This window comes from Xiphophorus maculatus, chromosome 22 (genome assembly GCF_002775205.1).
Source record: "Xiphophorus maculatus strain JP 163 A chromosome 22, X_maculatus-5.0-male, whole genome shotgun sequence".
NCBI lineage: Eukaryota > Metazoa > Chordata > Actinopteri > Cyprinodontiformes > Poeciliidae > Xiphophorus > Xiphophorus maculatus.
This window is the reverse complement of record NC_036464.1, coordinates 16,254,552-16,282,266: the sequence shown is the minus strand read 5'-3', so window position 1 is coordinate 16,282,266 and position 27,715 is coordinate 16,254,552. Positions and strand designations below refer to the sequence as shown.

The following is a 27,715-nucleotide window of genomic DNA, read 5'->3' as shown; positions in this document are numbered from 1 at the left end:
AAAAATAAAATGCACAGTACCTTTTAGGTTCAATATATTAAAGAGTCAAAGAAACCTGGAAACGTTTGAAAGGCACCATATGTAATTTTGAATGAGAATTGTTTCCCACATTTTTCCATGTTCTTATTTTGTTTTTGGCATTCATCATTTGATTTATTTATTTATTTGTGCAGTTTGGGGCACTGAATTGATAGAGTAGAAATCTTTATTTAGAAGAATAAATGTTGGTTGATGTGCTCCAAAACACTCAAATACTTTAATAAATAGCTGAATAGGTTTATTATAGCATATACGTCAAAGGTTATGAAATATGAACTCATGACCGCACTCTGCAAAATAAATTACACATTCCTTTCCTTGATTACAAAAAAACCACAAAAATACAGACGGAAAGAAGTATCACTGCTATGTTTGCGATGAAATTAAAGTTTAAGTAGAATGAGACAGAAAATCATTTACAGTCACAGAAAAAAAAAAACTGTACAACATTTGGCAGAAGAAAGGTGCAGGGCATGAAAGCGATAGCATGAAACGCTGGCGTCTATCTGGTATATGTACAATTCATTGCAATGTCAAATTCTGCCGATATAGTTTTGCTTTCTCTACAACAGTTAATGGAGGGATATACTTTTGTCATGATTGTTAGGAGAAACATTCATCAAAGGTGTCTGAGGGAAACTCTTGGTAACAAAAAAGCAGAAAGGAGAGAGGCAGAGCAGGAGACAAAAGAGAGGAAACACTGAACAAAACAAAGTGATGTAGTGATACTGTGGGCAGAGAGCGAGACTGAAAATACAGGGAAAAGTGAAGCAATTGGCAACATGCAGATGCCATTTTGATTTCAGTTGTTTTTACTCATCAAGCTCTTCAGACTTCTCTCTACGGCCTCATCTAGCTCCTCCTCCAGCTCCTCCTTTTTGGACATGGCAAGTTTGGACTGATAATCACGAACAATCTGGTCTATGTAAGGGGCACTTTGTGTTCCATGCAGCATGAGAGTCCACTCCTTGAGGACCCCCCGCTGAGGCTGATCGCCCCGAAAACCCACCTCCAGGACCCAGGTGCCACGGGGGTCCTCCCCCCAGGTATGGGTGGTCATGAAGGGCCACTTGTCAAAGCCGACCTTGGAGTCGTCATCCCGGGGCCTTCGACTCAACAGTATGGACTTTGTGCCCATCGGTGAGGTCATGTTGATGTTGAGGTCTCCACGGCGGGTGGCGTTGACAGTGACTACAGCCTGGACATGCTCCAGGTAGCGGACAAAGTTGTCCTTCCCCTGACAGGCCTCAGTGGTAATGGCTAGCACCAGCTTATTGCCAGACTGGAATTTACTTAAAAACAAGAAACAGAAATAAATGGTTAAAGGCAATTTTTGAGAAAGAGATTCAGAAATTAAGCAGAACCAAAAGAAACAAGACAGACAATGGGCTAAATTCATATAGCTAAGACTATATGTATACAGAAACTACAATAAGTCTAAAAAGGATCCTACTTTCAGCTTGTGTCTGTGATTTTGATTAAGAAAACACACTGCTTTCCCATCTCTTTGGGTGACAGAAAGACAGGGTAGGAGCACAGCAGGGAAGATGGTGGCCAAAGGCTGTGAAGAGGTTTAATACCATTATTAGAGGCTGAGGCCTCATTCCAGGTAGTGAGAAACAGGCAAAAAGTGACAAGAAAAGGAAAGTGAAGGAGAAGTGTTGGAAACCACAAAGAAAAATTATTAACTGAGCACAAAACTGAGCTGAGCTGACAGAGAAAAGAAAATATGTATGAAAACTAAAGTCTCAGGCTAAGGTGCTACACAGCAAGCAACAACTTTTCAGGACTTAAAGATAACCTTAGGTTTTAGCACAATTTTGAGTGCTATATATGAGGCCACATTGATGTCAACACTCTTTGGTGTGGATGCTGTTACTGACAGAAGATGATTTAAAAAATTTCAAGCTTTCAGCCTTTGTCTGTAATGGCAGATATTGGCTCTGGATATGTTGGGAGTCCTTATGAAATCTCAGAGTTAATGCAAGGATCTATATTCTCAAGAATAAACACAAAACAATAGCTGATTTAGTATTACTAGTCAAGTAAATAATGCTAATTCCTCATATAAACAGACTGCTTTTTAAATTTAGACTAAATTATAGGTTAAAATAATTGCACAATTATCATTTTCTGCAGTTGCTCTTTCACACAGCAGCATGAGATTATCTCTGTCGTTCATTTATATTTTATTGACAGCTCACAATGTAAAGACTAAGAAAACATTTTATTGATATATTGTTTTAATTACCCTCAAACCAATTCTTGTGGTGGACAGTGAAAGTTAGAATGTTTATGTTGGTGTTTCAACAAGTAACTGTATTTAAGTTGAAAACTGTGGATATTTATCTGTTTTACTAACCTCCAATTTGCCAAAATCACCTTTTCTGTCTGATTTTTCATAAAAATGCCATTCAAACATATGCTTTTACTTTAATAGTAAAATTACATGTGAATAATTTTTAGATGAGCATTTTCACATGTACCGTTGGACAATAAGCAAGAGTAATTGCAAAGCCGCAAAGTGAAGACAGGGGTACCTCTGAAGGGCTGAATCTTTCCAGATTAAAAACAACCACACTGCTCTGCGGTGCTCTGTGTGCCAGCACAGCTGATAATGAGAAGTTTTCCTCTAACTAAGTAAGCCATAAACAGCCAGGGAAGCTATCAGATCACTGCTGAGCAGCGTTTGTGAGCATGGCTACACCAGTGTTTATTGCTCTTCTCTGATAATATGCTATCAACAGAGGTGGGATTGTTGTAATTATAGATCCACCACAATACAGGCAGTAGAAGCCCTGCAGTGCTGCTGTAGAAACAGAGAACTGATAAAAAAAAAAAAAAGTGCCAGTGAATCAGCTTTTAAGACACAATTGAAAGGCTTAAACAAGACTTGTCATTTCTGGTATTCCTTCCCAGTAAACTTTGCCATATAAAGAAAATTTTTATAGATGTTTGAGTTCAAAAATTGAAATCCTCTCCACCATTATCATAAGATGGTAAGTGTCTTAGAAACAGGAACTTCAAATGTTCAGATCAACATTCTCTTCAGCGCTATGTCAAATGTAGAACTGAAATAATACTTTTGTCCATAAGGTAATTCAGAATTTGTTCAAGAAGAAATATTGTTGACTAGTTTATTGCAGAGCATACATTTCCAAAATTTTTTATAAACACATTGTGGAGAGGCACAAACTGAAAAATAAAAGAACTCAGACATTTCAGCAGATCCATGCATGCTGACAAAAACGATCAAAATTGGATTTGTTCCCCATCTTTCTGTTGTTTATGTTCCATATTGTCTTGTAATATCATAAAGCCCAGAATGCACCCCCATTGGTTACTGTAAGTGCTTTAAAAAAGACGTTAAAAAAAAAAACAAAAGAAATGAATAAAATTCCTTGCTCTTGATGTTACATTCCATCTAATGCATCTGCCTGTCATGATTATTCCTAAACACTTTAAACAATTAATTAATTGAATCACAATCCATTGTTTGTGAAACACTAATTGACCAGCTAATGAAGCTAAATGGACTCTTTCCTCAGCTTTCAGTTTGGCTAAGTCATGAAACAAAACAATACTGAAGTTTGCTTCCAAACAGCACAGGATTAAAGGGCTAACTAACAGTTTCTTACAGAAAATGTTGAATCATTCAATCTATGACCTATGATACTTTAAGAAATCTGGACTGGTTTGTCCTAAATTAAATACAGATCCTTCAATTTAGAGACTCACCAGTAAATCAGGCAGAGATTGGAAGTGGGCAATTTTTCTCCCTGGGCGATCAGCATGTCTACACTAAAAATCAGTTTTCTATTCATGCATTGTGACCACACTGTACAGGCACGTTGGAGATGAAAAAATAAGTCAAATCAGCATAAAAGTGCTTTGATTCAAATCAGTTTGTGATCGGCATTACCTTTATTTCAAAAAATTCCTAAAATTAGGACGTAAAATGTATTCTGGACAATTGAATATTTTGGGGGGCTTTAGTGTTATGTGAGTATGACTGAGTGTGATAAGAAAAAATGTACCAGATGTCATTGAATATCTTCAAGATGCTAAAATACTTTATCGTGACAAACAAATGTAAAATTTCTAAATTACCCTGTTTACAGGACAAAACAGACTGAGCAGCTGATATAAATATTACAGGGTTATTAAGTGGATACTCTAATTATGAATGTTTTATTCAATTAGGTCGTACTGGGGATTACCCAGTAATGAGATGAGAATGACTCTCCTGCAGTCTGCAGGGTTTTTCTCTCTAAAATCTTGGAAGGTTGGTTGCAAGCTGAAGATGTGCAGAATGAAATAGCATTTTATGATAACCTGTCATCTAAATAGTAATTTAAAAGAAGTAACTTACTGGACTTCCTGGATGGACCCAGCTACACAGTGGAAACGCTCTGGAACCGTTTTCCATTCGTTGGCCATTTTCACCATCCCCCCAGCATCCAGCACGCCATACCCAAACAGGTGGTTGAACTCCAAACCCACACCGTTCCTTCTCCACTGGTGGACTTCGTCATGGAGCTGGTTTCGCTTCGACGTCAGGACTGACAGGTGCTGCATGTCTCTCCATGTCAGGTTAGGGCTAAGATAAAAAGAAAAAAACACGGAGGAAGATTTAGAGCAGAGTGTTCTTACAGAGAGATTCCTCCAGGAAAAAAAAACAAAACAACATTTTGAATATAAAAATAGAATAGCTAAAAGCATTCAATGTCAGTTTTGTGTTTTAGGCTTGGATGGTTGCCTTTGTCTGTGTCTCTGTAAATTTTGCGGCTGTTTTTAGTGACAGCTTTACTCTGGCAGACTCGTGTTGTTCTACGGTTCAAGTGTGTTTGGGCAGTAAAAAGGCTTGTGAGCTATTTGCAGCTGGGCATCCGGTCTTCAGACAGCAACATCATTATTGTGTGTGCTGAGCAAACAGTGCGTCTTTACACAGCTCCATCAGCTGGTGTTAGTTAATGCCTAGAGAATCGTGTCAGCCTTTAATGTGAGAAGCAAAGTCCTGAGAGAGAGAGAGGAAAGAATGACTGGGTCTCTCTCAGGATTTGAAATGCTGTGATTGTTCAGATTATAGATTTGACATCAAATAACAAATCTCCACTGTCCTTGTGTTTGGTATCACTGTTAGCTCTTAGATAACATTTTTGCCATATGCGGATTGTGATGAATCCCTATTGTCTGTGACATAATGAGACAAAGTCTCTCTTTCTTCTTCAACCATGCAGTAAGTCCTTTTTTTTTCAATCTTCTACTGTGATCTGTTAACTGATCCAAGGATTATTAGTTTCCGTCACACAAAAGGTTTATTTAAGTTGCAATTGCGAAAAATAAGGAATTCTGTAACAAGTGATGTACAACTGGTAAAGAAGGAGGGATATATTTTACCATTAAAGAGTTTGGTCACTCAGGAATATAGAATGTGAAGATGAAGGGAGATGGGGATAAAGGGAAACATAACCAAATATCATATACAGAGATTGTACATTCTGGCTGCCACCTTCTCAAGCTAAGCATCATTCAATGAGGCAACTTAATGCTCTTTCATGCAGACAGTCCATCTAAATCAATATGTGCAATTATGATAGGCATGTGAAAAGGGAGTGTGGAGCACATACTTAGCTTCAAGAGCCAGAGCAAAGACACCTGCTGCCTCCGGTGCTGCTGCTGATGTTCCAGAGTGACGCAGAGTGCAGTTTCCATACAGATCTGTAGTAGCCTGAAATAATCAAATCATAGTAGCAGAAAAAATAAAAATCAGTTTTAAAAATGTTATGCATGTAGTGACTTGCAAAGCTGGTTGTTTAAAATTTAAAGCTTAAAGAAGCATACTTTGTGAATGTGCAAAGAATAATTAGATTTGTGTGTTAACATAGATATAATCTGAGGCTATGAATTTAATATTTTCTATATATTGGAGCTCAGTTTCTTCGTAGATGCATCTCAACAAATAATAACCAATAATCAATGATTGCTTTGAAGCTCAGACAATTAATCTTGGCCCCAGTCCCAGATTTTTACCTAATCTGCAAAAACATTGGGCAAAATGTTATACTTCATATGTATAAAGCTGATGTAGGTCACAACTCTACAAGGATTGTTTCCACGGTGCTAAATAGAAATGAAGTCCTTAACACTACAATGCAATGAATTTTGTAGTTGTGGAAGGACAAAAAAATTTAAAAAAAGACTTCAAGAGATTTTAATAAATTAGCAAGACACATTAGATGGTATTTCTATGAGCTTCAACTTTTATTTTGACCAGAAGTAAAGTGTAATCCTCAGCTGTTGACTGGAGACCATTTTGTTTGTGGCTACTAAATTGTATAATTCAAAGTATGATGAGTGAGAGTAGACTAAATTGCACAATCAGACTGAAGAATTATTTATTTACTAAATATGGTACTTAATAAAAAATGACAGCAGATTAACTGCAATTATGAGAAAAACCCCTTGGGAAGATTGCGCTTTGTCAACAGCCAAAGGTGATTTGCATAATCATTCAAACACAGCAGCCTCTGTAAACAGGCGTATTAAAAAATCTTGGTTTATAACGCTTCGTAATGTGTGGACTTAGATGTAATTGTATTACAAATTAGTATCTAAATAGAAAGGATCAAAGTCTGATATATATTTCTGAGGACCATTTTGCAAACTTCTCATTTCCTCTGGTATTGGAAACAGATTCTTATGTCGTGTGCTTTGTTTGCCAATGGAGCTAACTGAATGATACAGCTGTAAAAGATGGTAGGTAGACATTGTGAGTGAAAATTGTTATGAAGTTTTAAAGTTAACATTTATTTTCTGTGCCTAACCCCACCCCATCAAAACAAAAATAGAAATCTGAATGTCAGGCTTATTTCTTGGAAAGAGCTATACCTCCAGCTAAGCCTCCACTATTTTTCTCAGTCATCTAGCAATTTTCTGGACTCATTCAATCTCCTGAAGGGTCTGGAATACAGATATGCTGTGCTCACAGAAAATGTGCAAATAACTGTTCAGTCCTTAAATGCAGTAATATCTTTTAGAAAATGTGAGAGGATCCTTAGAGATAGTCATGTGAAGAACTTCGGAGAAATAAAGTTGAATCATCTTTAAATGTTAGAAGTATTATCTGGAATTCCTGCTTATCAGTCTGGCTTTTTTATTGTCACTCTTGTGAAATGCCCACAATTAAATCTGAGTGCACTCACAACACCAGCCTCCGGGTTGCGTTTTCGCCCGTTACTGAATGTGGACGCCAGCGTGGAGGAGCAGCTTTCATCATACAGAGCGGTGCGGCCATCGTTGATCGCAGAGTTGATGGAGATGGTCCACATGCTGGAGGCGTAGCCGTCACAGTTGCAGTCGTCATAGCTACCGCCATCGCCTGACGCCCATACATAGATGCTTCCTTTTCCTCCACGCCCCTAAAACAACATCACGCAGAGAAGCAGAAATACATCAAATTTACTCCTTATTTCTCATGGGGTTCTTGAAGTTAAAGTGATGACCAAGAAAAAGGGAATTTAATCTTACTGTAATTATACAACCAGTATCAGCATTTTTAAACATCTTGTGTTTATTAAAGTGCCTAAAACTGGCCTCTTTGGTGCATTTTTTTCTAAATTACTCATACACTACAATCCAATCAAAACTCTCTTGTCGCCAGGTGGTGGTTGGTTAATTGTTCCTGGAAAAATTGCCTGTAGCCTCTCTGGTCCAACATTGCGGAACAAACTGCCTAATCACACAGCTACCTAATGAGATCTGTCACAAATGTAGTGACTCCAAAACACAGCAGCACCATGAAGGACGAAAGAGTTGTATGTAACGTGTGACTCACTTTAAACAAGTAAAAAACAAAACAAAAAAAAGACCCAATTATTAACATTTTGACTGTGTTTTGTGCAAATAATTATATTTTTACAAAGGATCAGATTAATTAGGGTAGCTCTAATTCTTTGCAAAAGAAATCCTCATGAAATTGCTCAGGTAATATTTAACAATACAGTTAGTTTGATAATCTAAAACTTCTAAATGTGATTTTAAAAAGCAGTAGAAATCTTATTGCGGAACCGTCTTTCAAAGCACTGTAATTGTCAATTGTTCTTGGCAAGGTGAAAAGGGCATATGACCTATTGTAGGAAAGAAACTGTAACTGTTTTTTTAATGTCAGTGTCTTAAAAAAGGAAACAACAAACAGTCTCTCCAGGCAGAGAGTATCCCTTTTTTTTCCCTCTGCTGCATCTGTGACTACAAAAGGCTGATGGTTTCGCAACAAGACCGACGATTAAGTGCTTTTTCCCTCCCTTATCATAGTGTCCTGTTAGCATAAAAAGAGAGGTTTGAGCAACACTGAGTTAAATGCTGTGCTTTAGGATTTTACTGTTCTGCTTTCGGCTCCAATTCTGATAAAGAGTTTTAATTTTTGCCCAGGACAGTTATTTATTTTTGATTAAAACCACACAGTCTCGTTTGGGTGCTTCTAGAACATAATGTACTTCCTAATTTCCCTCGCCTGCACAGGGCATATCATGTACAGCCAACACAGAAACTTATGTAAGTGATCATTAGAATCTTCTGTAAGCAGCAGATTGCAGAGGGCCTACACGATAAGTGATGTTTGCTTCATTGAGTTGTGCTTCTGTTCAGCCACTCTGCCTGAGATGGAGTTGTTTCAGACCAGCTTGCACCTGCCTGCACATGGTGCATGAAGATTAATCAAGCAAGTAATTGGCAGTGTAGCTGTTAGCTTTACAACAGTGTGTGTGGGTGTGTATGCGTGTGTGTGGTCTTGTATTTGATACACGGTAGGGACCATTTTCCTAACACATCCTACATTGTGGGGACTGACTGAGAGGTGTTGTTTTTGTGTTAGGGCTTAGGTTTAGGACTAAGGTGTGAATTAAATTAAGTTTGCAGTTACTGGTAACTGGTTACTGGTTTAGGATAAGGCACAGGGTTAGGATGTAAAAATGAATGGAAGTCCATGTAAAGTCTCTATAAAAATTACTGTACTGTGCTAGATTAAGGTACTATCAAGTGCTACTACCTCTAATAATGTTGTTGTTACTACCGTTTATCTAAAATAGGTGTTCTTTGTTCTCAGCATGATGACTGTGCAGAGAAAATGTATTTAGTGTGCATATTTTAATCTTTCTGTCATACGAGCAAGGCATTTGTGTATCTGCACAACTTCCTATCTGTATTCATGATTTCAATAAGAGCATTGCTAAATGAAAAATTGATGTAATAATGTCCCGAGCATTAACAAGCAACACAGAGTTCAGTGGAAACGTTTCTACACCAGCATGCTAGTGCATTAAAAATTCATGGCGGCTTTAACGCTAAAATAAAAAGATGAGCTGAATTAGTGACACTTTCTTCATCTTTCAATTCAAATTTCGTACTATAATATGATATAAATGTTAAATGTCTTCCGCAAGAATAGTTATCCGGCTATTTGATGAGTTTCTGAAAATGTATGCCCCTGTCCTATTAGCTGCCTTGATGTATGAAGTTTGTGGACAAAAACACAAGGTTTATCTCAGTGTTGCAGCTTCACCTTCATTGCATCTGATATTGTGGCATACACTAATTGATTGTCAGCCAACCCTGGCAGGTACAGCTTTTGAGACAGTTTGAAAAAGTCTGTGACATACAGTATGTGTTACAAACAGGAGATAAGATTAATAAAGACAAATCTTCATGATATATTGCCCAGTAGGTCAATATCCATAGGTCCCAAATGTCTTATAAGAAGACCAGATCAACATATTTTCAATCTATTTATTAACATGTCCTATGCCGGTATCTTAGGTTGTATAAGCCTGAAGAAAGCTGCTACTCAGCATCTGGTTGATTCCTTTATACCTTATTGACACCATCAGCCATAGCCTGCAATGTAAGTTCTCGCGGTCCATCCACAGTCTTGCCATCATCAGTCGGTCCCCAGCTGGCACTGTATATGTCAATTTCTTGAGGCATGTGGCTGATAGATGATGCTTCAATGATATCAGTCATAAAAGGTTGGTCCAGCATCCTGATGCCTAAAAGGACAAGAATCTTGTTTTTATTAGTTTGTCATTTTTGCTGGCGGAAGAAGACAGCAGTGAAATATAAAATAAGGACTTGAGGAAAACGGACGGTTCTGTTTTCACCATTTGATTTGCACAAAAAAATAAAAGAAACAAAAAAAAACATGATATGTTAATAAAAGAAGATAAAAACAGTCACCAACATTCAAATCAAATTTCAACCTGCTTATTTCATATCTCAATTTTATGCATCAATTTTGTTTTCCACCATGACAATGTGAATAATTTTCACCTCTGTGTATTTATATGAACCATATAAACACCACTCGGCACAATTTTCCCCACAACAGCCTATATTTTGTGCTTTCCCTGTCTCTGTAAATCACCTGCATCAGACCTCTGAGGCTGTCATCATACTGTTATCAGAGCTATTATTTAACGTTGTAATCTTTTCATGGTCGCCCTCCTCTCTCTTCAATGTGCAGGTTTCTACATGACACACACCTGCCACCTTGGAGTTGTAGGCGACTCCCACACCACAGATGTTATTGTTGGCTGCCGCAGAGACCTCCCCAGCACATCGTGTGCCATGACTGGTGACAGGAAAAAAAAGAAAGAGGAAAGAAATGACTTGTGAGCATTTGCATGAATTTGCATAAATTTGCAAATGATATCTTCTTGGAAAAGTCTGAGCTAAGATTTCACAGATCAGCTGTAACCTTGGTTGCTGCAGACTCTACGTCGGACTTTAACAAGACTGCTTATAGCAAAATGATCAAGTTAAAGAATCTTGTTGCCATAAACCCTCTAATCCTGAAATTTAACTCACATTTGTCCTGCAACAAACTACAATATTTGATGTCTAACAGAATAGCCTGTGCACATCTGTGTTTTGTGTTCACCGTGTAATGTTGCCATCTCTTTTCACCCCCACAGGGACACTGCAGAGTCAACCCCTCTTTCCCAGCATGCCTTGCACCAGACAGGCAGCTATTTATAACAACCAGCTGACTAGCCAGCGAGAATTGCAGTCAGCAACTGCTATTAAACCAAAGCACCGCCTGCTAAATTTGACACAGAGGTGCAGACACATATACATCAAGGCAAATGGAAGCAGATGTGCAAATACAACAGTATTTGTTATATGTTATCTACATGTTTTTTTTTTTTGCATATTTATGCTAGGAAATAGGAGTCTGATCAGGCTTTAGTAACAGAAGGTTACTAGTACAGTATACGCAATTTCTTTTGAGGAGTAAATTGACTTAGGAGCTTTCTTTTTTACATACTCCATGCAGCCATTTGTGTGACTAAAAATAAGCAATGTGGTTTTCTTTTGTCTCGCTGCTGGACAATGTCGCTGTTTATTTTGCTGCAGTATGTCTTAATAGAACTATGTGGAGAGAAAATCAATAGGGCAGAGCAAGCAGACTCCAGATAGAGCGCACATGTTTGCACATAAAAACACACTCAGTATGTGTATATAAACAGGAGGGTTGTCTGGACGGGCATTACCTGTTGAACCAGTCATCTGTGTATCGTGGAAATGGAAACGGGTCGTTGCTGCTAAAATCGTAGCTGGCATCGGCATTCTGAAATTACCAAAGTGATGCATTTATGAAAATAGAAATGCTAAGACAAAACAAACAAACAAGCAATAAATGAACAGGAGATGGGCAGTGAGAAATATTACATTGTATAGTCCTAACCTTACAAACAACAGGTACAAGCTTCTTTTTTTTAGTATAGTTGTTAGTACTGTTCAATGTGAACTGTTACTCTTTCTTTGGCAGCCATTTTAAGTTCTTTATAAACAACAGTTTTCTCTCAAAGTCCAAACTGCAGAGCAAGTTGCCATAACACAGATCACTAAGATAATGATCTCAAAGTGAATCACAGTGTATGAAAAAGAAAATCTCCTTCTGTAAGTTTTGTCCCAACATAAGTACAAAACAGACTTATTTTAATTAGTGCCATATGTACAAGTAACCCAAAGCTGACACGATACCAAGGTCGGACAATACCAACATCAGCATTAAGACAATACTCACACATTGAAGGATTTTTTTTTATTATGAAGTGGTTAGTCCCTGGGTTTCTTACTTAGAGATTGTTTCTTTATTTCTCTATTATTCCAATCCTTTGATATGTTTGGTCAGATAAAAGAAAACCAAAGATAAGAATGAAACCCTTGAATTTGCCCTTCAGAAACAAATACTGATATTACTTTTAATAAAGTTAGTTCTTTATTCAGTTACAGAGCTATAATGTGAAGGCTGTGAACATTCATTTTCATATTCCTTGAAGTAATTTTGTGTTTTCTGCAGACATTTTATCAACAATTATGGTCATTTTGTGTTGTGTTTTAATGCTGTGCTAAAGATCAAGAAACTTCTTCAGGTCACTTATTTCTCAGTCAGGATGATTTTTAATCTACTCCCTCTGAAATACTATACTACAAAGCATAATACTATTATAGGTGGCATCAAATTGCGAAAGCATTACCTCTTATAATATTTTCTCTTTTCTACTGTTGATGTTCTTTTTACATCTCTTCATTTAAGTGCCTTTGATGTCAGATTTTAGTTGAAACCTGAGCCTAACCACTGATTTTTTTTATATTTATTCCAACACATAAATTAAATCTTGTAACTGATTCACGTTGCTCCCAGTATTATAACTTTGATGAGGTATGAGTTATTGGAGGACAATTTGCATGTCAGATGACATTTGTTTTAACATTTTGTTTTTAGTAAACATAGAAATTACAGCAAATTCACCTACTTTGTCTTCCTTGATTCCAGATTTTATTAAAAATCTTCACTGGGCAACATTGATGTCTGGCCACAGCATGTACTTCAAGCTGAGATGACAATGACTCAGAATTTAATTTCACAGTCAAAGGATCAAAATAAACAGCAGCAGAAAGAAAAAGTAGACAGAAAATATGCCCATCTGTTAAATGCTCATTTATCCAGGGAATGTAATTACCAGACATTTTGAAATCTCATTCAGACTTTCACTCACATACTCGTGTTTGGTGTTTGGTTCTGTACTAGTGCTACATGTAACACATATTCTTTCCGGACATGAGAACAGAGGATCTGCAGCTCGGTCCATCGGCAGCAGACTCAACCATACCAGATCAGTTTTAGGAGACTGGTTTGTCACTGCTGCTTCTGCCAGACAACTGGCTGATGATTAGAGAAGACAAGTCAGCCAGTAGCACAACGGGAAGGGAGCAGCATCTTCTTGTTTGAACCAATGGGAATTACATATTAATTATTTTTATACTGACATATAGCTAGATTGCTACATTTATTTTGACATACATTCTTATTTTTGTTTGTGTAATTGTGAGGCGTTTGTAATGCTTTTTAATGTTTGTGATAAGTTTCGTATTTGTAATTTTTTTTTATTATTGCCATATTATGAAAATGTGAGGAGGGTAACAAGGACAAGGTAAAAAGCCTCTGTCAATAGTTGTTTGTATTAGAGCTAAATATCAACTAAACAGTTTTTTTATTTATTTATTGTGTTTAACATTTTCTTTCTTTGATTCGTTTCTTTTCTAAGACAATAAATTTTTTTTAAAAAACAAGAGTAGGCTAAAATGTTTAAGAAGCTCAACTACAAAAGACTTAGAAAAATGCTTAAAACATTGCCATTGTGTGGAGAACAACATTTTTGAAGAGAAAAAAACACTTTCTTTTTGTTTCAATAAACCAGGTAAAAAGTCTCGAGCCATGGCAATAAATAACATGGGACTATGTCCATGGATCACTTACTGAACCTCAAACTCATATCTTTTGCTATCAATCAGACTCTCTTTCCTTGCTGTCATGAGTGCAGCCAGGTACAGAATTATTAAAGCCTTAGTCACCTCATCTGTTCCTGGCAACCCCTGGCTGCTAAAAGAAAATCACACAGACACACCATAGTAAGGCTGCTATTTTCTTCTTTTATGTCTAAATGCAGTTATAAGTACACCAAGGGTACTGCCACTAAGATTCATCTTCAAAGATTAAGGCATGGTAATCTAAGAAAAATACATCAAAAGTTCTTCATTGCTTCAGAAAGCATGACAAGGTAATTCGTAGATATTACTGAAAGAGAAGAAAGGGAGTGCAGTTTTCCTCCAATCATCTTGATTATCTTGGTCCTATCATCAAGATTCTGTTTCAGCTGTTTCTAATGCCTACAAATTGAAGCAGACTAATGCATTGCCATCTTTCAGCATATTACCAGGGATGTCTGAACTTCATTATATAAAAACATTTAGATTTTTGGTCCATAATTCTAACCAAACCCATCATGAATGTGACAGTAATGCCTAACCTCTCTGCCAGGATAATCAATAAACAATACCACTAAGAAACCAGTGAGTCAGCTTTAGATTGAGACTAATCATAAACTTTACTGAGTAATCTCCATCTTTATTAGAGAATAATCTTAATACTAATCACATGCAATATTTGGATTTGTGATTTGACTTCTCCAAACCATTCAGTTATTTCTGAACATGGCAGAACTGATTTCTCTCTTTTTGCACACTGGTTCAAATGACGCTAAGCTTGATGCTTTTATCTGTGATAGTTTGCATCTCTTGTAGCTGAATAATGCACATAGGTTGTCATTTGTAAATGATTAAAACTTATTCTGAATTATCTGTGTTTTCTTAAATAAGACAGCTAAGATTAGTGGTATTCGTCTTATTCTCTTTCAGCTTTTTCTCTTCAGGGTCACCATAGCTGTTATGATTAAATAGGGTCAAAAGTTATGTAAGATAAAATTAAGGGTCACAGAATATATGTACAAAAATGACTGTAAAGCCATGTTGACAATTGATCAGTTTTTTAAAGGGTAAAAATCGTTAATTTGTTCTTTTTCTGATGAAATGTAATGCTATTACAATTAGTATAATATATTTTTTTATTTTTCTTAATTTTCTCATCCACATTTATCCGACCTACATATAAAATTATACAATTTCTTTAAATGTGTACAGTGATACCCCGTACTACGTACATGTTAGTCCCTTGGCTTATACATAACATTCTGGGTTTATAATACAGAAATATCTACTGGTATTCAGGGTAATCGGGTAATATGCTGCTCTATTTAATAGACAGATTTCACAATCAGGAATGGGCTTAATATCTTTATTTTATCACGGCAATTAAAAATTCCATTCGATTGATAGCTTAATCTTGAAGCTGGGAAAGCTGATGAGTTGTATGAATAACATTGCTCGTTTTAACTTCTTCTAATGTTCAGTTATTTTCATTGATCAGTATGTTCAAATGGTAACTTCCCATCTGCACAGTAAGAGTCCCGCTAGGTGACACAACCCTCCACATTTCTCCTTTCCTCCTCTTACACATGTTTTATTTAGCAGGCAGAGGGAGAAGAAGGTCACCTATCAATCCTACTGGTACTGAGAAATCCCCCTCTGTAGCCAGTAGATTTATTGATCATGTGTGGGAAGTGGAGAGATGAAATAAATAAATAAATAACTGAACCGCATTCAGAAAACAGATCTAACTCTAGCACCCATTAAAATAATTGAACTTAATAAAAGTAGAAAATAAGCAAAAGCAGAAAATGAGCATACTGGAAGTTGTATCAATTTGTTATAAATTCCCATGAAGATCTATTTTATCCAAAACTCATCACAGTGTTCTGCCTGCTGACATCTACCGGTAAATGTGCCATGAAATTAAAACCACCATGTTAGGAATTGCTTATTGCAAGCAATATGAGCATTTCCTGAATGATTGTTACACCAAAGCACAAAATGTAATGTAGAAACACCCAAATGCGTTCAATTAAAACTGAACTAAAAGATGTGATGAGCTCAAATGATATTTTATGAAATTTCTCTTTCAGCTGATAGTAGGAGGTTTAAAAAACACCATGACAACGTTAACAAAACCGGATCTGTCATGCTGTGCTATTTTTTTTTTTTCTGGGCAACATCTAACTCAAAGAAACACACACACACACACACACAAACAGCCCCCCCCACACGCACACACACACGCCTACAAAAGACATCTACGGCACAGCGTGATGCATCAATCTAGTGAAGCATGCTCCTGCATCTCCACGGCTGAGTCTGCATGTTATTTTTGGGCCACAGCTCATCTTTGTTCACAGGCGGGTGCATGCAAAGCCAGGCAAACATGGTGATGAGTGATACATGCACACAGAGAGAAAACAATCTTACACAAAAAAAATTGTTTTAGCGTATATTTCTACAATCTGACAGGTGAACCTCCACTCTGATCTGAAGACTTAGTTTTGACAGTTTTTTTAAGGATTGCCTTGTCATGTAGTGGCACCCATTTCGCCATCACTTCTCTATAGCAGCTTCTTTACTCTTGCTGAAGAAAAGTATCGCTATACTACAGTGTAGATTTTGTGTTGTTATGGCTGACATGAAATGTTTTACTCAGTGTTCTGCGATACGTAGTAGTTTGCATGAGGGCTAAAGAATTTAATTTTGACGTAATTTGAATGAAACACCTTACTGTGTCAACACATGTCTTGTGGCTGAACTCAAGATTTCTAATGGCTTCATGTCAACAATGCTTGATTCATGAATCTCTTCCATCCAGGTCAGATTTGTGAAGGCATACCAAATCACAGTCCTGTCAAGAGTGAGAGTCAGAGTCACCACAGGTCGCTTTATTAACCCTCCTCTCTTGAGACTTGTCAAGTTTGGTAGATGACCTTGTCTTGGTAGGAATGTAGTAGTGGCCTGCACTTTCTGTTTTTAACCAATAAATTGAAAAATGCGCCATGAGATGTTCAAAGTTGGAATGTTGTTTGAGAACTAAGTCCTAAGTATTTGATAATAACTTCTGAAGGCATTCGGTTGCACCAGATTATATTTTGTGGTGTCAGATTAAACTGTGGTAAATAAAGATTTCTAATTTCTTAAGTGAAGAAATTTAATTCGATGTCTCATATTGCCTCCCCTTCAGAGTTATGCACTACTTTGTGTTGGTTTTCCACATAAAACCCAAATAATATACATTGAAGTTTGTGGGTATAATGTAATGCAAAAGGTGATGGGGTGTGAATGCTTTTGCAAGGCACAGTAAATCTAGCACAGAGTGCATTTTAGCAAGAACCAATAGGTGGAAGGAAAAACTAGAGGCTCCAGGGTTGTCAATACAACATTATGCTCAAGTCTGAGAAAAGTGAGTAAACTGTAAATTAAAACAAGAGAAACCAACAAGTCAAGATAACAAAACTCGCCAGCCAGACGCGCAGAGATGCAGTCACTGTAGAAGTCAGATGAAACCTTCATCACTATGTTCTTTTTCACAATCCTTCTTGTCCTTTAACGTTTTATCAGTATTCCAGAGATAAAACATCACATTATGCAGCACCAACTACCCTGGCATTATCTCAGCTAGTGACAGATCGGCCTGCCACTGTGTCTGCCACAGTGTGCTGTGCATTAACATTAAACAGCTTGGCTGGCTGGCTGCCTGTCTCTGCGTCCTCCAGGGATACAAGGAGACTCGGCAGCCATGCAGGCAATTCAGAGAGCATCTGTCAGTGCCAATGGGAAGTCACACAAGGCCCGTGAAATCCTCAACCCTTGCTTCACTTATTAACAGCCCTTCAAAGGAATGAAAGAAAATTAAGAACATTCAACAACACGAAGCTACTCACATAATTTGATGCCAGGTCTGGATGTAGGTAGTCGATACCTGGAATAAGACATTAATCAGTGATGCAATAGAGCCTAAGTAAATAAATAAAAGATGATAGCGTACTTTTTGTCAATTGTATTTGTTCTTAATTGCCATGAAAATTGTAAACTAGGTTCTGTCAAGACAATTATTAAAGGGTTAAAGGGTTAAATGTGCAAACAAAATGTATCAGTAAGTCTGTCAGAAAAGGTTCTGAACTTTTTTGAACAAAAAGACCATGATGGCCTTTTTTTAATTTATTTTAACACTTAAATGAACGTGTTAAAATTTTTTATAATAGAGAGCTAAAAAATGTTTTTACCAAAGGCCATAAAGATAAGAAAACTGGGTCAAAGGCAAAGATGTCTTCAAAACAATTTACTCATACTCATTAACATATAAACGCAGACAGTCATGTACATTTACTCAAGGAGCAAAAAGTAAAGTTTCTGATCATCCTGTCATGCAAATATTTATTATGTCAAGGCAGAACATTAAGCTTAAAAGTTTTATTGCACTGATGTTTGCTGTCTCTCAGAATTATTTAATATAAAATAAATTGAACAGTATAAACAGCATTTATTTAATACATTTTTAATGAAAGAGCTCTCCATCCAAAATACCTCAAATATAAATGTTATTAACTTAAAATTTTGTTTTAATTACACAGTTAAAACAATTTGGCTGAAGAGGTAAAGGTTGAAATAACTGCAGTGTTAAATAAAATCACTGATTATCATTATGTTTCTGACATAGTAAAATTTCATCGAACAGAAGTGGTTTTATTCTTCTGAAAAAAGAAATCTCATTTATATATTCTATCAACTGCATAAATTTTGTCCCAAAATATCATAGCAAAATATTGTCTGAGTCGTAAACAGTTATTGTATTTATCAAACCAATGGAGGGCTCTGCACAAGCTTAGCAATTGCTACAGACCGTTCAATAAAGACCAGCTTAAAGCTCACCATCATCCATGATTGCGATGGTGACTCCTTTGCCTGTGTACCCCAGTGCCCAAGCTTCAGCCACATTTAGATCCAACCCGGGGGTCCCATCTGCCTGCCCTGTGTTTATCTGGACAACATGGAGAACATTCATAAGTCATGGCACCCAGGTGAGCCACCATTAGGATATTAGCTATGGTAGAGGATGCTTGCATGCACCGGAAGGAATAATAACATTGGATATGGCTGGTTCGGTGCTGAGAGGATGAAGGTTAAAGGCAGGAAAGGGCATAAATGTCAGCGATACAGCATGTGCCTCCTTTGCCTCAAATGAATGAAGGCAAGCTTGCTGCTGCATAAAAGTCATGTTTGCCATTAAGGATGAGCACGGAAGGGGGGGGGGGTGCACTGGCATGAACAAGTGCAGAAATTACACATCTCTGTTTTGGCCAAACTAATCTAAGAATGAGTAACAATGTTGATTCTGCAAGCAGAGTGGAAAACGCCTGGATTCCAAGTAATTAGCGTGGAACAATGTGGGCTGGTGAGAAAGGTCAGGCAAGCACGGATACAGCTACTCGGCTGATTACTCACCAGGTACCACTGCTTGGTGAACAGAGGGTCACTCATGTTCACTTCAATATCATTGATATTTCTGTAGCCTCGCTTCTGACGACTGAAACCTTCCTGTTCGAAGACTTTCTTTACCTGGGTACAAGAAGCAGAGAAATGACACAGAAGAAAGCAGTGAGCTCAAAGGGAAAAAAAAATGTTAAAACAAAACAGTAGCAGAATGAAATAAATGTGCTGGGAAATTGAAGCAGAAACAAAAAGAGAATTTCCTGTAACTCTAAAGATGTTGCATTGTGTGTTGATTTGTGCACAGAAAATCACAAAACTCAATTGTGCTGTTCTCACCATGAAGGAAGAGCTTCTTGTCAATCCAAATAACTGTTTTTTTTTCCCCTTCATCTAATAAGAGTCTTTGCAGGTATAGCCGAGGCTGCCAGACTCACCTGCCACAAGGCCACAGCTTCTTTTCTCTCCAGACAACCTTACAAACCACCGCAATTATGTTCACAAACACTCCACGGCTTTCCTGAGTTATCAAAGAAACCCAGGTGGATGAACAGCTGCGCTCTGCATTAGTTTTTGTTTTTCTTTTTTGTCATTAGAAATGTTATCACCATACCAACTTAAAGCACTGGAATCTAACACATAAGGAGTGGATAAGTTACAGGAAAATTACTAAACACAGTTGAAAACATTCACTCTATAGATACATACAGACAATAAAAAAGGAAAAACAGAGCTCCTATCCATCATCACTACTTTCAAGGAGACAATTTGCTTTGCATTACTTTTTTACTATGAAATGTTTTTTTTTTTTTTTTTTTTTTTGTAATTTATGAGATAGGAAAAATAAGAGTTGGTATTAAAAGTAGAAAAGTCAGAGGTCAAATGTCTGCAGAATGTTTCAAATTTGTTGATAAAACTGAAAGCCTGCAGTTATGACAGTTGGTTCCTTATTATGGTAATTATTTCTCAGCCATTACACTGTATAACTTTAGTTTCTGTTACATTTAGTTACGTCTATTTACTATTTAAATATATAACATTAAAAGAAATACACTGTTATTAGCAGTCTGAAGAAAAGAACAATGTGTTTGACCGACTCAGCTTTCAGGCATGTGACATTTCAGGACGTACGCAACCATATGCAAAAAAATAAACAAATAAGAAAATACAAAAAATGGCTAATTGTCTTTAACAATGGATAATAAAGGTTTCTGCTGGTCGCTCAATTTATGAATGCTTTGTGCGTACAGCTGCACTGAAAACAAAATGAAACATTCCTGCAATCTTTCAACCCCATAAATCAATGTTTCATAAATGCTTGGTAAGAAATGTCAATTTTATAGTTATTCTTGTAACTTTCAGGGACTGTAAGTTTTCACAGTTACAAAACCACGCTTGAAAAATGGGTCACTGATAAGTGTACCTTTTATGATTACTCTTGCAAATTCACCATAATGTGACTCAGAAAACAGGCAATTTCAAGTGTATTTACCACCTCAGATAAGAAGGCAGAGCAGCACTTAAGGCTCCTTTCTCAAATGACCAAAGTGTATTCATTTGCGAGTCTCATTTAAGTCACACTATAATCAATCAGGAGGAACAAACATACGTGCTGTAAATCAGCCAGACAGGAAATCCTTTAAAAGGCAGGTCAATCCTCAGTTCTCTTCGTTTTGCCAATTGTTACATTTTTAAAATATACCACTATTTTCCTTATTTTTCAACATTTCTCTCCATCCAGCAGCAATTTATTCCTCCACTGAGCGGAAGAGTGGGTATTTCCCTTGGACGGCATGTCATACTTCCCACTCACGACATCAAACAGTGCCCATGCACCACTGTCACTGTCCGCCCTTGCCAACTGCCAGCTCACAACGCTTCGTTTCACTTTGAAATACAGTGCTTTGATACTTTACTGTTCTAGTTCCCCCATGATTTTTTTTTTTGTGCTTTGTTTCTTTGCTTGTACAGGAGTTGAAAGATCTTGACCATGATTTAAATATGAATGTCTCCAACTCACCAGCTTTTACATCTTACTCCTGTTTATTAGTATATCTACATTTACAAATAAAATAACAATGATTTTTAAAAAAACAGAGCTGCATAATTGAGCAGACAAGACAGGAATCACAAGAAAGGATGAAAAGGAGAGACAAGAAAAAAAAGTTCCTGTGGGAAAAGGAGTGGGTAAACATATTCTAATAAATGAAAGAACAGGAGTCCTGGTCATGGTGTACATATTATGCCCTTGTTGTCGCTGCTCAGCATATGTTAAAGGTAGACTGCCATTTAATATTCCCTGTAAATTTATAAAAGCTAAAGCAATATCACCATTTTTTTTGAAAATCTTGCTTAATTTTAAATGAAGACTCATATTTATGTGTTAATTCAATTTACTTCATTTGAGCAGTTGAAATAGTTTGACTAGTCTCTCCTGTTCACATGCTAAATTGTCTCTAAATTGTCTTTGTATTCTACATTTTTTGTTGAATCTTTGAATCTATAAATCACAAATCGAGTCAGCCATGCATGATACAAATGAACACTATAACTCATGAAGCTGCTATCAATGCAGAATTACAAGAGGCGTAAAGTGTGTCTCATCTGGGTTGATATAGAGTGTAGTGACTAAAATGTGCATCTGACATCTTCCACTCTAAAAGGTCTGAACACATCAGCAGCACTAATATGATTCCAGTATTTTAATTTTGAAACTCAGAGGAGAGCATTTGGCCCCTGACCAACACTTTTAAAAATGATTTTCAGCCATTATCACATCTAATGAAGGAACTACCATTGGCCAAAGTCCTGTGATGTATTTTATTTTAAGTGCAACCTGTCCAATGTGTAACTAGTGAGAACCTGAACTGTACCAGAGTGTTCCAGGTATCTTAACTTGAAATCCTGTGGCTGTTTGGCTGAACAAACAGCCTGTATTTGCAGTATCACAACCTGGAGCTGTAAAGCCAGCTAACCCTTTCATAATTTGAATTTTATGGGACTGTTGTTACTCCAAACAACCCCATAGTGGTTTCAGGGTATCTAACTCTGATACTCTTGCCACCTTTCAAAAATCACACACGAATCAAGAGATTATGATTATTTTTTAAATTTGCAATTTTTCAACTATTCAACTTTTGTAGTGTACTCCTATGTATTAGTAAATTTGGAGCAAATATATCAACACAGACCGACAGCAGAAGGCTACTGGGGTTGAATAGTTTACTGAAAAAGTATCTGAGTTTTGTTTTCTTATATCTTCAGCGAGAACCACTACTGCAGTATTTAACATTATTCCCTCAACTTCCAATAAATGCAAAAAAAAAACCAAAAATCTGAAATTAGAACTATTTGGAATATGTGAAATCAAAACATAGGTGTCTTTGAAGAAATTGTACATGAAAGTGAAACTATTGCTGGTTATATTTCACTTACAAGTATCTGAAGCTGGAATCAGGATAGAAAATGTCAGAGTGCCATTTGGGGATACTTTGCCGCTTACACATGAACAGCAGAGATGTCGGCTACTTTATCAAACTGTCCCTGGCAGCAGGCTTGCTGTTTTTGTACAAACGCCTTTAAAAATGTCATGACGAGGTGTAAATTCTCGATAACAGCAGAAATAACTCAAATTCAAATTATTTTAAAACAAAAATGAACAACATGCTAAAATACTAACATTTTAAGGCTACTTCGACTGTAAATGTGAACCTACGGAGCTGACTGTGAATGCTATAAAGTCACAGGAACTACCATTGATGAGTCCGTCCTCACATGGTCCAGAGATTCATAGAAATCCACATAAGCACACCAAGCATCTGATTAAACCTCAGCATCTGGAATGTAGACCTGTCCATGTCCGTGTTGTCTCACTTCCATTAGCTGCATTAGCTCGGTGAAGCGGCTCACATTTATTTTCATTAGCACCTCTCACAACCGTAATTAGAGAGGTCAGTTGATTGTCTGCAGCAGGACCTACGCTCTTACCGCCTCCGACCATAGACCAAGCTAAACACGTGGAGTTACACAAGACAAATTGCACTGGAACAAACAGATTCATTCACAGCCTTTCATCGTTCAAACAGGCTATTGCCTTTGTGCGACGGTGCCTTCAACAGACTCAGAGCGGGCAGAGCTGTGAGCTAAGCAGTCTTAGTGAATTTAAAATCTGAATAGTTGTTGCACAGTATTTACTACTTGGTTTCCTATGAACAGTGTGAAAATCTAAATGTGGTAACCGCTTTGTCGTGCCGCTTATTACCTAACAAAGCTTTTCTGGCTTACTGTATGTACTTAGTTGTTACCCAAAGCCTGCTATTGCCACACTACACATGCTACGATAAATGCTTAGATGGAAGTTAAGCATTTCCTGTGGCAAACACTGCAAAGACATCAAAAACCTAAAACCAAAATATTGATTTCTTGATTTTCTTGATATAAGGAATCAAGATTTCTGTTTGTTTATATTTTCTCAGTTAAATATGTGGTTTCTCAGTTTTTGTGGAGAAGTTAACGCTATTCACATTTAGTTTTTCATCAGAGTGAGTTCAGGCATTATCAGCAAGTTTGTTCCCAGAGTTATAACAAACTGGCATCCAGTGATATGTACTTATCCCTACATCTAATGCATGTATTTAGATGTCTTACAAATATTTTATGTATAAAATTGAATTTTTCTATGTTCAAAACATGATGTTGCAAAGACAAGAATTAACACAAGAATTAATGTGTTTTTCTGTCATACCTCTGTTGAATTCAGTATCCTGCTGATGAGTTTGCAAATCTAACATGGCTACTGCTATATGCATCTTTGTTGATTAGGATGTTATTAATGTCATTTGTTGCATTTTTTTGGTTTATTTATTTATGCAGGGTTCAATTTGATGACTATTGGGATGTGTCTATAGGAGGACTTATTACATTGGACATACCAATATAAGAAAACCCCTATAAATATATAATTTTGTTGTAAGAGTTACTCTGTGTACACTATGTGTATGAATGGGATTATATAAATAAAACTGATTTAACTCCCCTCACATATTTTAACTGAAAAAAGGTTTATTGATTGAACTGTGTGCTTTTTAAAATAATTTACCTGAAATGGTGTACATGATGCATTTATTATCATGTTACTACAGATGCTACAATAACTAATCCACAGTCAAATTAAGAGAATTTTCCCCTTAATTGGCAAGTCAAACACATCGACTTACAGCATGCTTTTAGAGTTAATAAAGTCTGATAAATGATTAGAGAAACATGCATAGATGCATAAATGTGAGATAACTTTTTGATTGCTTTACTTTACTTTGCCTTTAGAACCACGAGCTTTGAGAAACTTGTTGTGATTTTCTTTTTTATTTTTATGTTACTAAGACAGAAAAGCTGATTCTGTCAAAATGCCCCCAGAATTTCTCAATATACTTATACAACCATAGTTTTAATAATGTCGCAATATATTAATGCTAAGGTATGTTGTTGCTTTTTAACTGGCACCGTTGCAGTGGAAAAGCTGCATACACTGGGAAGAAGGGCACACAGAAAGGCTTCCAAGAAAAGGCTTCTGTAGTAGAAACATATCTAAAATACAGTACTTTATTTCCTGGAGAAATTTGATCATTCATAAAGATTTAAGAATCAATCCAAGCCACTTTGAGATGCACAGATTTTCTGAAATCAGCAAAAAGGAAGTGAGGAAAGACCAAATATATTACAGTTAAGCTGAGCTTAAAGTATTACTGCACACCTTTCCCATTGTAATTCTTGTCGTCTTCATCATAAAGTGACAGCTTCTGCTGTAACTGCTGTAATTGCACACACAATACAGCACAACTAGACAACGAAAGATGATTTCGCCATTTAAGCAGCTCTAATAATTGAGATGTGGTTTTTAGAAGGACATAAGAATGTAGAACTTATCTTATTTTCTAGAAAACAAAATGCTTTTCTGCTTCCTTTCAACATTTATTTCAGTTTTATCTGCTTAGTGCTCATTGCTCTCCACCTTCTTGAGATCACTGAAGTTGTGCCCATATCATGAACTTTTAATGATTTTTCTTCTCAACTTCGGTAATGGGTTACATCTCAAACACAACCCCCAAAAAACACAGACTGAGTGAAAAGTCACACTGTTTCAGACACGGGTAGATATAATTAACGCTCACCCTTCTGTCTTTTTGGAGGCTCTGTTTGATACGAGTGCTGCGTTTGCTTCGCCTCTTTGAAGTCTCCTGAGGATAGAAGTGAAACAGGCCATCTCCAAAGGGAAGCTGCATTTAAAATAAAACAACACACAAAAACAGAGAGAGAGAGAGCGAGAGATAAGCATGTTATTAACCGAAACAGATATGAGAACAATCAAGTACAGCAATCCCAAAAAACAAACACATGCACCCAAAAAAACATTGCATGAAAAATGCAGGAGAAAGACGGTGGGGTCGCAGGACCAATGGTTCCCTAGGTTTAACAAAGGGTCTATTTTAAGGCACTGAAGAAGAGGAATCAACCATGATAAATCACATAGGCAGGGAAATGAGATGCATCATTCAGAGTTTCCCCTCCAGCACTGTACATAAATTAAAGACCTCCCTATGCTTTGGTGACAGCCAAGGAGCAGGTCAATCCTCAAAATAAATCCTTTCCGATGTGCCTGTCAGATGCAATGTTGAAATACAATGAACATTTGCATGAATATTACTCTTGTCTCCCACTGGCCATTAGTTGGAAATTGCCTGAAACAAATGTAATGAGAAAAACCGGCCTCAAAGCAAACGCTGCACTTATTTTTTGTAATTAGGAATCTTAATGATCTCAGTGGGTTGATCATTGCCAGTTTGGTGGCCTGATCTAGTTAATTAGGCAATGAACAAGGATAAGTCAAATAACACAAACATTGTTTAATGGTGCGACTCCCATTAGAACCAATAAAGCCACAGATTACATAACCTGGGTGGCAGTACATGTCAGGAGATAAACAAGTCCCTGCAACATCTCAGAGGTGGCGATGCTGCACAGTTACAAGATAGATGATACTGAAATGAGTGAAATGAACAGAAACGACGAGGGCAAAAGTGTGATTTTCATGCAGACATGGCTTTGCCCAATGCTACGCCTCACTGACTGAGGATACAGCCAATTTCACACAAACGTTTATTTTGACATGTGACAAGGAACATACTCCTAGGGAATTATTTCCACTGGTCTGCAGGAGGAGGCTTGTCATGCCCTTTGATATGTTACACCTGAACCCTTGCAATTTTTTTTCAGAATATTTATAAAGATGTACAGTTTTCTGGTGAGATTGAAGGCGATAACACTGTGTTTTTGTGTTCAATTTACAAAACACCATCCTAAAAATAAGGCAGCAGGTGACATAAAATGACAGCAGACATTTAAGTTCAGCTTATTAGAGCATACCTGGTTGTTTGTGGTTACAGAATGCATTATCTGTTGTGCTTTTCATAAGGATACCTTTAAGGGCCTCATCCGTCAAAAGGACATTAATGCTAAATAAATTTGGTCCATAGGCCAGTGGGCAAACCACAAACCTCAGCCTGTATTTCCGTGGAAATGACGTCATCAAATTTACAAAGTGGAGCGAAGTAAAAACCAAAAGAAAACAAAAAGATGCTTCCTACTGGGTTGTATAATGGACAGCTCGTAACTATTGCGAGGATAGGAAATGATTTAAATGTCCCAAACATGTACATGTTTTCTCTGAACGTTTTTGGTCATAATAATTTATTTATTTACGGAACCTAATGCACATGCATGCGCGTCACTTTTGTTTAGTCCGAGCATCCCTCATACCTTCCGTGCACTCTGGAGCCCATGTTGTGTTGCAACTTGGTGCGCCTCATCCTGCGCGTCCTCATGCAACTGAACCAAAAGGTGGTCCGTCAGGACTCCTTCTGTAGCCTGCGTCGCAAATATCAGCAACGCGTTCAGCAGTACCATAAATCCCACGGCTGTCCCACAGCGGGAATTTCCACACATCGTGTCTGGCTTTTTGTCAGTTCTCTTTGAAATTGCCTGGCCGTCGGTCGGAGTAAAAAAAATAAATAAATAAAAAAAATATCAGTGCGCGGGATGCTCCTCGTTGGAGATGGGCGGAGAAAAAAAAAAAAGGTAGAGGAGGACGAGAATGTAGAGCGGGGTGGGGGGAACCGTGGGGGGTGCTGCTGGATCAACGCATCTCTTCCTCGTCGTGAAGCTGATGGTGAGACCACTGAAGTTGTGTTTCACTGAGATGCTCTAGCTGCTCTTGCGTTGTGTGCTGTGGATCCAGGCAGGCTGCATCCTCAGCTTTCTGTCTCTCTTCCTCCTCCTTATCTCCCCAGTAATTCATTTACCTTCTTTTTGCTCGGGCAGTCTCGCGCGTGTGACGTTGTACCAATGGGCTCTGACG

General features: G+C 37.3%; 1 protein-coding gene across 1 annotated transcript; it reads right to left on the bottom strand.

Moving 5' to 3' along the window:
- Positions 1-255: 255 nt before the first annotated feature.
- Positions 256-27,662, bottom strand: pcsk2 (proprotein convertase subtilisin/kexin type 2). The gene is made up of 12 exons (XM_005809541.2): positions 27,118-27,662; positions 25,473-25,577; positions 19,321-19,434; positions 18,748-18,856; positions 17,760-17,797; positions 11,586-11,662; positions 10,575-10,663; positions 9,907-10,082; positions 7,245-7,460; positions 5,670-5,770; positions 4,412-4,639; positions 256-1,331 (listed from the first exon to the last, which is right to left on the bottom strand). Exons 1-12 carry the CDS (start codon positions 27,301-27,303, stop codon positions 842-844), a joined length of 1,929 nt encoding a protein of 642 aa, XP_005809598.1. The 5' UTR covers positions 27,304-27,662; the 3' UTR covers positions 256-841.
- Between the last annotated feature and the right edge of the window lie 53 nt (positions 27,663-27,715).